The sequence below is a fragment of the Carcharhinus amblyrhynchos genome, chromosome 3 (genome assembly GCF_965287045.1).
Source record: "Carcharhinus amblyrhynchos chromosome 3, sCarAmb.v2.hapA, whole genome shotgun sequence".
Taxonomy (NCBI): Eukaryota; Metazoa; Chordata; class Chondrichthyes; order Carcharhiniformes; family Carcharhinidae; genus Carcharhinus; species Carcharhinus amblyrhynchos.
Window position 1 is genome coordinate 117,768,305 of NC_137326.1, and position 15,774 is coordinate 117,784,078.

Genomic DNA, 15,774 nt, shown 5'->3' on the forward strand with positions numbered 1-15,774 from the left:
TTCAAAAAGGAGATATTTCTAATAAAAAAGGGATAAAGGGATGAGGAACAGGTGAGAAGGTGAATTTGAGACCCGGGAGAGGTCAGCCATGACCTGATTGAATGGCAAATCAGGCTCGAAGGGATGAATTTACCTACTTCTGCTCCAAATTCCTACGTTGTGTGAGTGGACAGAGAGGTTGTTTTGAAAAGATGAACATAGATAGTTGGCTTTCTTCCTCTGTAAGATAAAATTCATAGAATCATTGAATCCCTACAGTACAGAAGGAGGCCATTCAGCCCATTGAGTCTGCACCGACCACAATCCCATCCAAGGCCTATTCCCACAACCCCATACATCTACCTGCTAATTAGCAGGGCCAATTAGCACGGCCAATTCACTTAACTTACACAGCATTTGGACTGTGGGAGGAAACCGGAGCACCCAATGGAAACCCATGCAGACATGGGGAGAACGTGCAAACCTCACACAGACAGTGACCTGAGGCTGGAATCCAATCTGAGTCCCTGGCGCTGTGAAGCAGCAATGCTAACCACTGCGCCACCATGCCACTGCCATAGTCCATATGACCATAGGCTGCTCTCCCCCTGGAGGGTCACCACACCTCAGGCGAGGGGCAGGTTGAGAAGGTGGGGCATTCACGGATAATCTCGGACAATACAGGAATTGAACCCTTGCTGTTGGCAAACCAGCCGTGCTGCCAGGTAAGCTGAACCTACCTGTTTGTTACCCATTCTCTTAGAGTGGCTTGAAGCATGAACGCGCTCGCAGCCCCTCCTGATCATTGCGCTCCGGTGCGACAGGGGGCGTGCTCCCCGGGTGCCGCACTGGGTGCCATCTTGCTGCCCGCTGGCAGATCGTTGTTCCTGGCGATGACGCATGAATGGCGCGCCGGGGGGCGGGGCCGGGGCCGAGTGGGGACACGTGCGCGTGCGCCGGGCTCCTGGGGCTGCAGGGCGGAGGGACACATGGCGGCGGTTCGGGGGCAGCACCGGCGGAGGTGGCAGCGGTAGCGCTGTGCTCAGGTAACCGTGACACCCACACACTCCGGGCGGGGGCGGGGAGCGGCCGCCGTCTCCTGGGTACCGGGCTGCGGCTCCAGCAGGAGGGCCGGGTCCACTGAACGGAGCTGGGGGGCTGGCCTGGGGATTGAGGATCCAGAAATGGCCCCCGGGATGAGGGGAGATGGAGTGTGTACACAGAGAGAGTACACAGCCCTGGAGGTATGTGGAGGAGAGAGTGTACAGAAAGACTGCATACAGCCCTGGAGATATGTGCATGGTGGGGGCAAGGTAGTGTGCACAGCCCTGGAGATATGTGCATGGTGGGGGCAAGGTAGTGCGCACAGCCCTGGAGATATGTGCATGGTGGGGGCAAGGTAGTGTGCACAGCCCTGGAGATATGTGTATGGTGGGGGCAAGTTAGTGCGCACAGCCCGGGAGATATGTGCACGGTGGGGGCAAGGTATTGCGCACAGCCCTGGAGATATGTGTATGGTGGGGGCAAGTTAGTGCGCACAGCCCGGGAGATATGTGCACGGTGGGGGCAAGGTAGTGCGCACAGCCCTGGAGATATGTGCACGGTGGGGGCAAGGTAGTGCGCACAGCCCTGGAGATATGTGTATGGTGGGGGCAAGTTAGTGCGCACAGCCCGGGAGATATGTGCACGGTGGGGGCAAGGTAGTGCGCACAGCCCTGGAGATATGTGCACGGTGGGGGCAAGGTAGCGCGCACAGCCCTGGAGATATGTGCACGGTGGGGGCAAGGTAGCGCGCACAGCCCTGGAGATATGTGCACGGTGGGGGCAAGGTAGTGCGCACAGCCCTGGAGATATGTGCACGGTGGGGGCAAGGTAGTGCGCACAGCCCTGGAGATATGTGCACGGTGGGGGCAAGGTAGTGCGCACAGCCCGGGAGATATGTGCACGGTGGGGGCAAGGTAGTGCGCACAGCCCTGGAGATATGTGCACGGTGGGGGCAAGGTAGTGCGCACAGCCCTGGAGATATGTGCACGGTGGGGGCAAGGTAGTGCGCACAGCCCTGGAGATATGTGCACGGTGGGGGCAAGTTAGTGCGCACAGCCCGGGAGATATGTGCACGGTGGGGGCAAGGTAGTGCGCACAGCCCTGGAGATATGTGCACGGTGGGGGCAAGGTAGTGCGCACAGCCCTGGAGATATGTGCACGGTGGGGGCAAGGTAGCGCGCACAGCCCTGGAGATATGTGCACGGTGGGGGCAAGGTAGCGCGCACAGCCCTGGAGATATGTGCACGGTGGGGGCAAGGTAGCGCGCACAGCCCTGGAGATATGTGCACGGTGGGGGCAAGGTAGCGCGCACAGCCCTGGAGATATGTGCACGGTGGGGGCAAGGTAGCGCGCACAGCCCTGGAGATATGTGCACGGTGGGGGCAAGGTAGCGCGCACAGCCCTGGAGATATGTGCACGGTGGGGGCAAGGTAGCGCGCACAGCCCTGGAGATATGTGCACGGTGGGGGCAAGGTAGCGCGCACAGCCCTGGAGATATGTGCACGGTGGGGGCAAGGTAGCGCGCACAGCCCTGGAGATATGTGCACGGTGGGGGCAAGGTAGCGCGCACAGCCCGGGAGATATGTGCACGGTGGGGGCAAGGTAGCGCGCACAGCCCTGGAGATATGTGCACGGTGGGGGCAAGGTAGCGCGCACAGCCCTGGAGATATGTGCACGGTGGGGGCAAGGTAGCGCGCACAGCCCTGGAGATATGTGCACGGTGGGGGCAAGGTAGCGCGCACAGCCCTGGAGATATGTGCACGGTGGGGGCAAGGTAGCGCGCACAGCCCTGGAGATATGTGCACGGTGGGGGCAAGGTAGCGCGCACAGCCCGGGAGATATGTGCACGGTGGGGGCAAGGTAGCGCGCACAGCCCTGGAGATATGTGCACGGTGGGGGCAAGGTAGTGCGCACAGCCCTGGAGATATGTGCACGGTGGGGGCAAGGTAGTGCGCACAGCCCTGGAGATATGTGCACGGTGGGGGCAAGGTAGTGCGCACAGCCCTGGAGATATGTGCACGGTGGGGGCAAGGTAGTGCGCACAGCCCTGGAGATATGTGCACAGTGGGGGCAGGATAGTGCACACAGCCCTGGAGATATGTGGAGGAGAGAGTGTGCACAGAGTGCGTGAAAAACAGTCGTGGAGTTACGTGAAGGGGTACAGTGTACAGAGCTCTGAAGTTATGTGAAGGAGATAGTGTACATAGTTCTGGAGATATGTGGCGCAGAGAGACAGCGTACAGAGCCCTAATGATATGTGGGGGAGGCTGTGTACAGAGTCCTAGAGATATGAGGGTGAATAGCATACAACCCCTGGAGATGGTTTTGCAAGGTGAGGGTTGGAGAAGAGGAAGGAAGTTGCATATAACGAACCCTAGAGAGATTGGGTTTGGGTATGGATAGTGTTGAAGTCCTGGATGTAAAGAGAGACAGGGAGACATACAAATAAACAGGAGAGAGGACAGAGAAGTTAAAAACAAAGTTCCCAATAAGGGAAGAAGACAGAAAATTGGAGGCGGGCCTCAATTTATTTTATAGTGTAGAGGTATGCCATGACATAAAAGGATGGGAACCACTGACATAGAGGACCCTGGAGATATGACAGTGTGCGTTGAATCCTGTAAATAGGTGAAGGGAAGGGGAGCATGCATAGCTCAAAGAGCCCTAGAGGTTTGGGAGAGAGTTGCACAGTGTGCATAGAGAAAGCCCTGAGAATAGGAGAGAGGACGCGCAGTGTTTGTAGATAACCCTAAAGATAGGAGGCATGATGCATAGTATGTGTGCGGTGTCCTGGAGATGGGGAGGCACTGGCAAGAGCAAATGCATGATCTGAGTGATGCTGTGGGGATGGGGAGTGATGACTTGCATACAGAGAGATACTGTATTGATGTCTGTCACATAGTAGTTTTCAACTTCTGCCGATATGTTGAGTCAAATTGTGGCCTTCTGTGCTGTATGATTCTGTGATTATGGAGTCAATTAGAATATTGAATAGTTAAGTCTGGTTGAAATGCGAAGGTATGGTAAAATGAGTAGAAAAACTGAAATTTAATTTCTTTCTTAATCTTAACAATCATGTGTCCAGTTTCCCAGACCAACCAGTGTTCTTTGCTGATTGGTGGAATATTTCATGGCAGCATTGCTTGTTCAAGGATCCTTTAACTTGTAGGAAATTGGCTTGAAGAATGTGCAGTTTAACTACGGGCCATTAACCTCTGTCGCACTGGCTTTCCTCCAGTCACTGAGCCAAAGCATCAGGTCTAAGAACAGAGCCGGGTGCATGAGCTAGCTCCACGTGAGGAAATCTGGATCTCCTCTGAACAGCACAACAAGATAAATTAAACCAGCTGCCATTCTAGTTTGCAAATAAAGAGTTGATATCTGACATTTTGGAACAGCATTTTCAAGGATGTTGCTTTGTGAGCGCTTTGCAAGTAAAATAGTTTGTTACAGATTTGTCATAGACAGTGATCTTCAGCAACTGAGTTAGCAAACACTCTTGGGATTTAAAAATATTCACGTATCAGACCACTCCAACAATATAGTGTGCATGACGGACATATAATGAATATTTAACACCAATGCCAAGCAATAATAAAAGATGCACGATTAATTTACAAATGAAAGAAAGGCAATAGAATTAACTGGATAGACAGTACAGTGTTAACCAAATCATGTAATAGGCTGAAATGGACCTGAATAAAGCAGTTGGAGCTCGTTGTAACTGAATTTGAGAATTATTTTTGTTTAGCAAAAGAGAAAATTCTAGAAACTAATTTTTTTCACTATCCAAATAACCATAACATGTTTCTGAAGCATTCTTGTTTTTAACATCTATCTGCTCAGCTAGCTCATGTTTTTTCTGCACTTGATGTCAGGGAACATTTCATAGAATCGTGGAACCTTATGCATAGAAGGATCCCAACCGTGTTGTTATTCCTAAAAGAAAATACAGACCCAAACATAACTAAGCAGAATAACAATCCATTTTCTTGTAAAAATGTTTGTCCCTTATCTTAAGATATGTCTTTAAAAAATGTTAAACGGCTGACCCTTCTATCTTAATCTGCTTGTTGCTTTTCTGTCCTGATTTTCAGAATGTTTTGGTGTTCGCATGCATGTTTCATTTCCACTGCCGCAAGCAGCCCTTTACAATGATGTTTAATTTTAAACGTTTGCAGCCAGCTTTCCAGTTTTACTTTTTATACTTTAGGTGGTTACAGTTTGGTGAGAAAGTGTCCTTGAAATGTAATGGTTATCCAACCAACAATGCGCAGTCTTTTGTGGCTATACGTTAACGTTAAACCGAGGCTTCATCTGCCCCTTCAGGTGGATGTTAAAGATTCTGTGCCAGTATTTATCCCCTTCCAAGCATCATTGTAACAGATTGTGTGACCTGGCTGTGTGCAAATTGGTTGTTACATTTTCCTACATTACACCAGTGACTGTACTTCAAAAGTTGTAAAGCACTTTCAGACATTCTGGGTCATGAAGAACCATATAAAAATGCAAGTCTTTTTCATTGAACAGAATTTTTCATAATTTATAGTGCAACTGTAGTTATTTACCATTACTAGTGCACTTAGCACTGTGGTTTAACAGAGTTCTCCTGATGACAGCCCATACATTTTTTTTCAGGGAAGTCGTGGGTTCCTTGAAAATATGAGAAATGGCAGCTTGCTTTCCAATTGGAATGGAAGAAAATTGAGGTTTACAATACTCTGCAACGTTTAAAGAATGTGGTTGACAGAAACAGCTTGCATACCTGCACTCTAGGATGGAAAACATTAGGCACAATGGGTGAGGTGTAGAGATAGGGTGGAGATAATTAATAAATGAGATTGGAGGAAGTGATCTCCTCAAATTCACTTCCAAACCTCAAAAAGACATAACAAGTAAAGCTCCCTTTTTCTCAGATTGACTATCCTGTAAGCTGTGTGACTATTATGTTCAGTTTATTTTAATATTTTGCGCTGTGGGTTTTTGTTGTTGGGTTACGACTCTTGTTTCCTGTAGGTTCCATGAAACCAACGAAGAAATGAAATGAGATCTTCGCCCATCAATTTGGGCTGAATTCCAGCTCCGATCTCAGATTTCAAAAGGCCACCAAATTAACTTTCTTTTTCAAACTAAGATGTTTAAACTTGATGTTTTTGTTCTGCTATTTAAGAAATTACTGTCAATATATACTTTAAAATTTTGTTTTAATGTTTTCTCACAGCCAGACTGTCAGACTATGAAGGAGCACAGCGATGGCAAATGCTATAGAAGATTCTTGAGGGCAAACCTTAGAGAGCAACTACGATCCCACCACAGCAAATGGAAGCAACTGGAAGGCTCGTTGTGCTCCCAAAGACAGTTTTATTATCAACAGAAGCAGCGCCTGTGGCTGTCAATCAGGAAAAAACGGGTCAAGTCCGTGCTAAGAAAGGAGCTTTCGGATTTTCAACCGTGCAGATCTGTAAAAGACATCGCGTATTTGAAGGCAGCACAGAAGGAAACTGCATTGTTGACCTCGAGCCTCAATGACGTACCAACCGAGGAAACGTGTACAACCACTGTGGCACCCCATGAGGAAGGAGAGAGTAAGGGACCTGAAATTTGTGAAGACTGGAACAGCAATGCTGTAGCCCCAGATTCTGACTGCAAATCAACACTTTTATATTGTAAAGCAGTCTCGAGAAACCTAACTACACCTGCCAAGGTAACTTGCCCCAAATCCCAGCAAAACAACAGTGGGCTTCAAGACAAGATTATAAATCAGAAGCTATTAAATGGTTACAAAAGAATAGACTTCCAAGGGAACAAAGATTCCTTGCTTAATAACTTACCTCGCAAGACGAAGCGGCAGCTGAAAGGGCACAAAATCTGCCTGCTCTACAGGAAACCTTCTCTCTTTAGCTTCCATTATAGAATATTTAATAGTCAAAATAGGCGGAAAAAATCTACCACTCAGAAGCAAGAGAAGTTAAATTGGGTGCAATCCTTGAATGCAAAGAAGGCTGGCCAATGTTTGGATAAAATGGCATGTGATATATCTTCTTTGCCATCCCCCAAAGGTGAAGATTCCAACCAGAAGGTGCAGTTTGGTTCAGATCAGAATAGTGCTACATCAGAGACAATGAAACAAGACAATTCCTGCCTGACTAATTGCTGCGAAGTTTCACTTTTGCCCCTTGATGAAAGGATGGACAGTTCACAACCACAGGAGGCCTTGCCTCATTTTGTTCATTCAAATGAAAATCTTGTTGAACGTAGTCAAACAGTCGATGAAAACTCAGAAACAGTGTTCCCTCCCTCGAGCCCTCGTGGATTGGATACTAGTGCCAACCAGCTTGTGGGTGCAGATAAGTGGTCGAAAGCTGACGAGACATCCCAGTTGTTTGGTCTCTCGCAGGGGAGACTTTCAAACCAAACCCCAGTCTGCGATGGGGAGATGCAGGTTATCAGTGCCATAATGGACTCGAGCCCTGTATCGTGTAGAGATACAAATGCTTCTCTTAATGAATCTAGGCAGTCAGTCTGTTTGCAAAGTGGTGAGCCATGTCCTGTGCTTCAACCACAGCTGATGGACCACATTTACTATAGATCTACCAAGGAACAAGCTGAGCACACATTGGTGAGGACTGAAATGCCTGTTAAGAGTCAGGCCGAAAAGGGAAAGGAGAATGAATCTCAGACTTGCTCTGTTGCCAGTGAACAATTAATATCCTGTATTCATGGTATAGTTGCTGGTTTAAGAAAACCATTTCTATTTCTTTCTAAGATTATCATGTGCTGTTTTTTAAATGGAATCGTTTGAGCAATATAGAAATTAACCAGCAATCCAGCTTCTTGTACTCTATTTGGCACAATGGTTCTGTAGATAAGATGCAAATGGAGTAGGAGGAATATGTCAGTTTGAAAAGAAAATGCTCCCATGACCACCTTTTTTTTTGAACAAAAGGTACATTGTACTGTTTAAGCTGTGGTTTTAAAAAAACTTATAAAAATTAATTATTTCAGTATGATTTGGTTGGTTCTACCTCCCTCCAATTGGCTTAGCTGTCAGACGTAGGTGGTTCATGTTGTATTCATCTGTAGTTCCCCAGGCAACTGTTAAAGTACAATTAGAATGCAAGGTAACAAAGGACAAGAAGAAGTGGCAAAGGTCAAAGGAGAATTACTCCATCTATAGCCACAAAGTGATGAAGCGGGTTCACCCATGTCCTGTTCTCATGGACAGTATCTTTCTTGGGTGAATCGCATTGTGTACTCAACCTCATTAAGAAATTCCATGGCTTTGATACCTTGCTTGTTACTTGAAAATCTTCTAACAAACATTTGTTTTAATGATTAAAGCTAAAGGCAATGTAAAATGGGAGGCAAACTGAGAGAAGTTGACTGCATGGGGAAGTTGCATTGATACTTCAGGTACAACCAGGAACTTTAATTGAGAGCTTCTAATGGGCCTCCTCATCTCAGTACCTCCTCTCGGTTACTTCCTATAAAATTGTTTCAACGAAATATTTTTAAAAGTGCAGAAACAAAGACTCTTACCGTTGGTCATATCAATTTTTTTTATAAAACAGGAAAAGGAAATTAGGAAAAGACTAAAGTGACAAAGGAAATTTGTAAAAGGGAATTAGGAAAACTGAGAGTGTATGAAAAACTTTAGTTGGATAGAATAAAGGAAAGCCCAAAAGGTTTTTTTAAATATATAAGGAACAAGAGAATAAGTAGGGGAAGAGTAGGGCCAACTGGGACCAAATAGGTAATGTATATGTGAACCTGGAAGAGTTAATCTTAGATTGGTTGTGGGGCAAAACAGTAGAATCAATCCAGAGAGTTTCACATTGGAAAGCATCGATTTGTCAGGGATGGTCAGCATGGATTTGCTTAAAAAAAGGTTTTACCTCAAACTTGATTGAATTCTTTGAAGTGAGGAGAAGGGTTGACGAAGGTGGTGTTGTGTATATGGATTTTAGTATGATCTCAAATGGTAGATTGGTCAATAAGATAAAAGCCCATGGGATGCAGGGTAATGTGGTACAGTAGATCAAAAGTTGACTTCGTAACAGGAAACAAAGGGTAATGTCGATGGATGTGTCAAGTGATGCTCAGTATTGGGACCATTGCTGTTTGTGTTACGTGCTAATGATTTGGATGCGAACATGGGGGATACGATTGATAAATTTGTAGATGACACTAAGATAGGCCAAGTAGTGGATAGTGTAGAGGATAGCTGTATTCTACAAAACCGTATTGATGGAGTGAGCAGTAAAATGACAGATGGATTTTAACATAGAGAAGCATGAGGTAATAATGCATTTAGGGAAGTCAAGCAGTTGTAGGAAATGCACAATAAATGGGAATATACAGAGAGAGAGAGATGAAATGAGAGATCTTGGCATACAAGTACACCAGTCTCTAAGGACAGCAGTTCAAGTAGATCAGGTTGTTCAGAAGGCATATGGATACTCTTTCATTGACAGAACTATAGAATATAAAACCAAGGATATAATTTTGGAATTGTATAAAACACTGGTGAGGCTGCAACTGGAGTATTGTGTGCAGTGCTGCTCACCATATTTTCTTTGGAGTAGTGAAGGTTGAGCAGAGACCAGATAGAGGTGTATGAGATTTCGAAGGGCATTGTTTGGGTGGAATAGTAGTAGAATGGTCGGTAGCAACGGGGCACAGATTTAAGGTAAAGGCTAAGAGGGGAATTGAGGAGAGAGCTTTTCACCCAGAGGGTGACAGAAGTTTGGAACTCGCCATTTGAAAGAGTGATTGAATCAGAAACTCTTGTAATATTTAAGAAGTATTTAGATATTCACTTCTGATCTTTGCTGACTGGCATGAACACGATGGGCTGAATGATCTTCCCCTGAGCCGGAAACGTCTATGAATCTGAATCAGTGAATAGTGGCCTTTTTATTTTTAATCGGTCTTTTCAAGCTAATCTCCCCAATAGTTCCAGTGTCTATTCTCCTGCAATAAAGACTTGGACCCTGCAATTTTTTGGGCCCTGTTCAAGAAGATGGCATTTCAGCCACCATTCAATCTTGGCATTAATCTCCGTTCCAAACTTTCAGCGCCAGGTTCATTTACATAAAAGGGATGAGTTCCCAAAGGATTATAGTGCTGCCTGAAGCCTTGCTTCATGTTTGGATGGTGGTGGTTTCGGAGCAACATTTCCAGTCAGTCAGCTAAAAATAACAGCTTCAAAATTTCTGTTACCCTGTTGATGGCTCCACTCCCCACTATGATCTAGGAAATCTCTGTGCAATGCATAATTTTCAGCATCAATAAAGATAGAATTTCTGGCAGTTTGGGGGAAGGTGCCAGCCCGTTAGACATGTTACTTATTGTGATAATGTCAGAAGTGTTACAAATATATGACATGCCCAAACCCCTCGCACCAATCCCACACCCTTTCCGAAAAGCTCTTGGAAGCAACGGGCAAAGTTCCAACAGAACTGGGCCTTTCGTCGATACTACCCTCAAGGTGCAGGAATTTTAGGGCCAGCCAGCTCAAAGTACTAACCTGATATTTTAACTTGGAAGGGTTTCCTCCCTGTTTCTAAGCCTTGAGCCCTTGACAGAGCAGATAGAGTTGTCCCATTGCCCAAAATAAGCTATCTTCATGTATGAAGGGACATGTTGTCAGCAAGATGTTTGAAGGAAAAAGGGGCATGCAGCTAAGAGACTGCACCTGAGTGAGATGTAGACATATTCAGTAGTTGGAAACTTGGTGCAGAGGGGCAAAAAGGTGCTTTTTTTTTCTTACTTTTTTCACTCACCAGTATTTGGTGAATTTCTTTGTATCTACGTTTAGCATGTGCAACTTTCTATTACTCTAGCTGTGTAAATTATCAACTGATCAGTTGGCCGGAAATGGCAGGGCTCGAGTTGTGTTGTTGACTATTTCATATGGAGGTGTGGAATGCACTGCAATCCCAGGCAAACATCTGTGCTGAAAGTGTCTTAAATTAGGCAACTTCAGCTCAGAGTTGCTATGCTGGAATTGGAGTTTCAAACATTGTGAGGCATCAGAGAGAGGGAGATTTAGCTGGGCACATTATTCCTGGGGGCAGTCGCACCCCTGGAGTTAGGCAGAACTTCAGAGTTGGTTAGGGACCAGAGAGTGTGACTGAGAGTCCGGCAGGTAAAGGGAACCAGGCTCAGCTCCTGAGTTGGTACAACAGGTATAAGTTAATTGCTACCCATGAGGAGAAGGACCACAAGGGAGATCAGCGGACTGACTTTGGCAACATGGTGAGGGATGCCATTCTAGTAGGGGTCTCTAAAGAGGAATGTGGTCGTGAAAGAAAAACATATAGTCAGGGGAATAAGTATTGTTCTCTGTTGCTGTAACTGGGATCTTCAAAGTTGGAGTTACCTGCCTGATTCCAGCTGGAAAGTGTGGGAAGGCAGTGGGATGAGGGGTCCCAATTATCATGGTCCAAGTGGGAACCAATGACATAGGTAGAACATATAAATAATTTGAAGGACCAAATTAAAATATAGAATGTCAAAGGTAATCATCTCTAGATTGTTACCTAAATTATACACAAATTGACATAGGGTCAAGCAGATTAAAGAATTAAATGTGTGGCTGAAAGAGTGGTTTAGGAAGAAGTGGTTTTGGTTTCATGGGACACTGACATCCCATTCTCTGGGAAGGATGAGCTACCCCATTGAGATGGGCTCCACTTGAACTGGGCTAGGACTAATGTCCTGGCCAGTCGTATCACTAGGGCTGTGACAGGGCTTTAAACTAAGATGTGGTAGGCAGTTTAACTAAGAGATGTTGGTGGGGGAGAGGTCAAGCAAAGAAAGGTTTAGAAATCCAAAGACAAAAGTTGAGGCATCGCAACAGTATAACAATGTGAGTAAAGACAAATCGTGTGGGACAGGGCAATGTTTAACAACATTTGTACCCTGATGGATAAGGATATTGGAGGGAATAGATGTAAACAATTGAAAAGTTATTTTATTTGAATACACAAATCACTCAGGAAGTTAAGGGTAGTATTAGATTAAAAGAAGAGGCTCACAATGTTGCAAAAATCAGTAACAGGCCTGAGGATTGGGAGTGTTTTAGAAATCAGAGGGCTGCCAAAAAGTTGATACAGAGGGGAAAGAAATAGAATGAGTAAGTGGCCAGGAATATAAAAACAGATTGTATGAGGTTTTATTAGAATATAAATAGAAAGAGTAGCTAAAGTAAGTTAGAAGCAAGGACAGCAGAAATTATCACGTGAATGAGGAAATAGTAGAGGCATTGAACAAATATGTTGTCTGTCTTCAGAGTAAAGGACAAGTTTCATACCAGACATAGTGGGTAATCTAGGGGCCAAAACTGAAAGAGAAAATGGTGGAAAATCTCAATCGATCTGGCAGCATCTGTAAGGAGAGAAAGAGCTGATGTTTCGAGTCCAGATGACCCTTTGTCAAAGCATTTTGTCCACCATTTTCTCTTTTGGTTTCCAATTCCAGGATCCGCTATAATTTGCTTTTAATCTAGGGGCTAACGTGAGTGAGAATTAATTTCAGCAGAGATAAATTATTATTGGCAGAAATGAGGGTTTGGGGGAGGGATGCTGAAGTCCCCAAAACTTGATGGACTACACCCAAGGGTTCTCAGGTAGTGGGTTGCTGGCTATGATTTTCCAGAATTTCACACATTTGGGAACATTCCCATTAAATTGGAAGTTGGAAAATGTTACACCACTTATCGAGAAAGCAGGGAGAGAGAGGTTAGTTAAACAGTGGTAGGTAAAAGAGAACCGGTAGATGCAGTATATCTGGATTTCCAAAAAAAACATTTGATACGGTGCCATACAAAAGATTAAAAGACAAAATAAGGGCTTGTAGATTTGGAGGCAGTATTTTAGCAAAGATAAAGGATACGTTAATTCAAAAGCAGAAAGTGGGCATAAACGGGCTTTTTCAAGTTGGCAGATAGTGAATAGTGAAGTTCTGCAAGGATTAATGCTGGAGCCTTAGTTATTTACAAGTATTAATTACTTAGTTGAAGAGACAGGGTAATGCATCAAAGTTTGATTATGCCAAGCTAGGTGGGGAGGTAAGTTGTGGGAGGATGCAGAGGCTGCAGTGAGATATAGATAGCTTAGATGAGCAGTCAACAAGATGGCAGACGGAGTATCATATTAGGGAAGTGTGAAGTTAGTCACATTCATCATAATAGAAAATTTTCAAAAAGGGTGAATCTTATAAGTGTTAAATGCTCAGAGAGACTTGAGTGTGCTTGTACAAGGAACACAAGCTTAGCGTGCAGGTGTAGCAGGCAATCCAAAGTCAAATGGCATATTGGACTTTATTGCAAGGGGATTGGAATATAAGAATAAGGAAGTCATGCTACAGTTGTACAGGGGCTTTGATAAGACCACACCTGGAGCACAGTGCAGTTTTGTTCTCTGCTGTTAAGGAAGGTGACTATATTTGCATTGGAAGTAGTACAGCAAAGATTCATTAGATTGGTCCCTGGGAATAACAATAATGAGAGGCCAACTGAGTTAGGCTTGTACCCCTGCAATTTAGAAGAATGAGAGTCAGTCCCATTGAAACCTGCAAAATTCCGACACTTGATAAGGGTAAATGTTGAGAGGTTGTTTCCTCCAGGTGGGAAGCCTAAAGCACAGGGGCAGAGTCTCTGATTAAGAGGTCAATCATTTAGACTGAGATGAGGAGAGCTCACTTCACTCAAAGGTTTCTGAATCTTTGAAATTCTCTACCCCAGAGAGTTGTGGATTCTGTATTGTTGATTACATTTAAAGCTGAGATAAACAGAATTTTGGTTTTGCAGGGAGTTAAGGGATATGATAACCAGGCAGAAAATGGAATTGAAGGCCCAAGGTCAACCGTGATTATATTGAATGATCGAGCAGGCCCAATGGACCAGATGGTCTATTTTTTTGTGTGGTCTTGTGACTGCAGGACAGCACAGTAGCTGAGTCTGCCCTGTTCTTCAAAGATGGACCTCACTTTCTTCCCTTGGCTGATGACTTTTATTTTCCTCTTCTTAGTCAAGGTACCTAAGGCCAATTGTAATGCCCCCTGGACTAACTTAGCATCAACTGTGGACTGAACCTTTACTTTCATGGTCTGTGTAGTTGAGTTCCACGTTTGGTGAGTTCCTCACCCAAAAGTTTATAAATATGGGTGGGGTTTTTTATGCTCACTGAAACTGTTCAATTTGAAAATGAAATCTATCAGTTTGTCATGACTTTCTACAGTTCCAATTGACTCAAAGAGCTCAATGTTGAATTAAAAGCAAAATACTGCAGGTGCTGGAAATGTAAAGTAAAAACAGAAAATACTGGAATAACTCAAGCAGATCTGGCAGCATCTGTGGAGAGCAAAACAGTTAACATTTCGAGTCTGTGTGACTTCTTCAGTACTCTGAAGTGTCATACAAACTGGAAAGTTAACTCAGTTGGTCTCACTCCATGTCTGTTTAAAAGCTAACTCACATTCATCCTTGTTATAGTTGATATTTTTGATCTTAAAGAAAATCTTACTATCTCCAGAAATATTATCACACAAAATCAGTTACCCTGAGGAGAGGGGACACTCAACAAATTTTAATCGCTTGCATATATCAATCCCTTACTCCTCTTGTGCTCCGTTTGGGTCAGGTGAAGTCATAGATGTAACAAAAGCAAATAACGTCTCTTTCTGCGTCATGCACCCTGTAGAAACCAGAGTTGAGAAAGCAAATGCAAATTATATTTAAAACTGTACCAGGTGCAATTTGTCACAGCAGGTCACGAACCCAGTAGGTGCCAAAGGTTTCTTCAATAGCTAATGAGCATGAGGAGTTTACGGTGAGCTCTGTAACTCGTTCCTGCCTTGTGTTTTAGTGTGTGATTACTTCCAGGCTGAGTAAAGCTGGGCAATGTATTTTCCTGATGTGTTTTGTTTTTCTCAGCTTTCCTAGATGAGTTTTTGAAGAAGTATGGGAGTCTTATTCCACTTACCGAGAATGATGTTCTGATGAAGCTAGAGCAGATCTTTCATCAAAATTTCCACGACAGGTATGTGTGGTTTAGAGAACACCTTGTGATGTGTCCTAAACAGTTTGTTTTCCTGATTCCTTTGAATTTGAAAAATTTGAGGTGCATCATGTCCTAGAGATTTAGCTTTTGTAAAGTGCTAATGTTTTGGCCCTTAATAAATGCCTCAGGATTCAAACTCATGCAGTTCGACTTGGTTGAACTAACTTCGTTAAATGGTCAAATGGAAGTAGTAAGGGTGACGGAGAGAATTCTGTAACCCAATACTGAAGCACGTACACTGTACTCTGACACGAGCAAAGCTTCTACACATTTGCAAATTTTCTCAAAAGGAATATCATGTAAAGACTTCCTTATTTTGATCTGTTAGATTTTTTTCTCAATCATTATCTTCCCTTTCCATTAAGCTCCTCTTCCCCCCGCCCCCCCCACGTCCTTTACCAATATGCGTTTTTGCTTGCTTCATTTCAGCAGTTAGACGTTTGTATAAAATATTCAAAGCTGTTTTGAACTGCTTTATTGGAACTGCTAGATTCTACCAAGAAAACTTATCCAATAAAATAGCTGTGATTTCTGAGAGCATGTGTCACTTATTGTTTTACGTGCAGCAATATATATTAGTGAAACCATGAGAAATAGAACTCATATTTATAGCATGCTTTATTGCTTAACTTTCAAATAATTACTTGTGAAATGCAGCCAATCTTATTAAGGCAGCATTGTTTAC

The 15,774-nt window shown here is 44.3% G+C and overlaps 1 protein-coding gene across 3 annotated transcripts in view; it reads left to right on the forward strand.

Annotated features, from left to right (window-relative positions):
* The first annotated feature begins 922 nt into the window (after nucleotides 1-922).
* LOC145341061 (sentrin-specific protease 5-like) overlaps nucleotides 923-15,774 on the forward strand; it is a 28,989-nt gene continuing 14,137 nt past the window's right edge. For all 3 annotated transcript variants that reach the window (XR_013886334.1, XM_080185831.1, XM_080185830.1), the window contains exons 1-3: nucleotides 923-1,025; nucleotides 6,245-7,745; nucleotides 14,963-15,068. Coding sequence is in view for 2 of the 3 variants with exons in the window: in XM_080185831.1 (XP_080041957.1) it covers nucleotides 6,260-7,745; nucleotides 14,963-15,068 (1,592 nt within the window). In the remaining variant the exon portion in view is untranslated. The remainder of the gene's footprint in view (nucleotides 1,026-6,244; nucleotides 7,746-14,962; nucleotides 15,069-15,774) is intronic.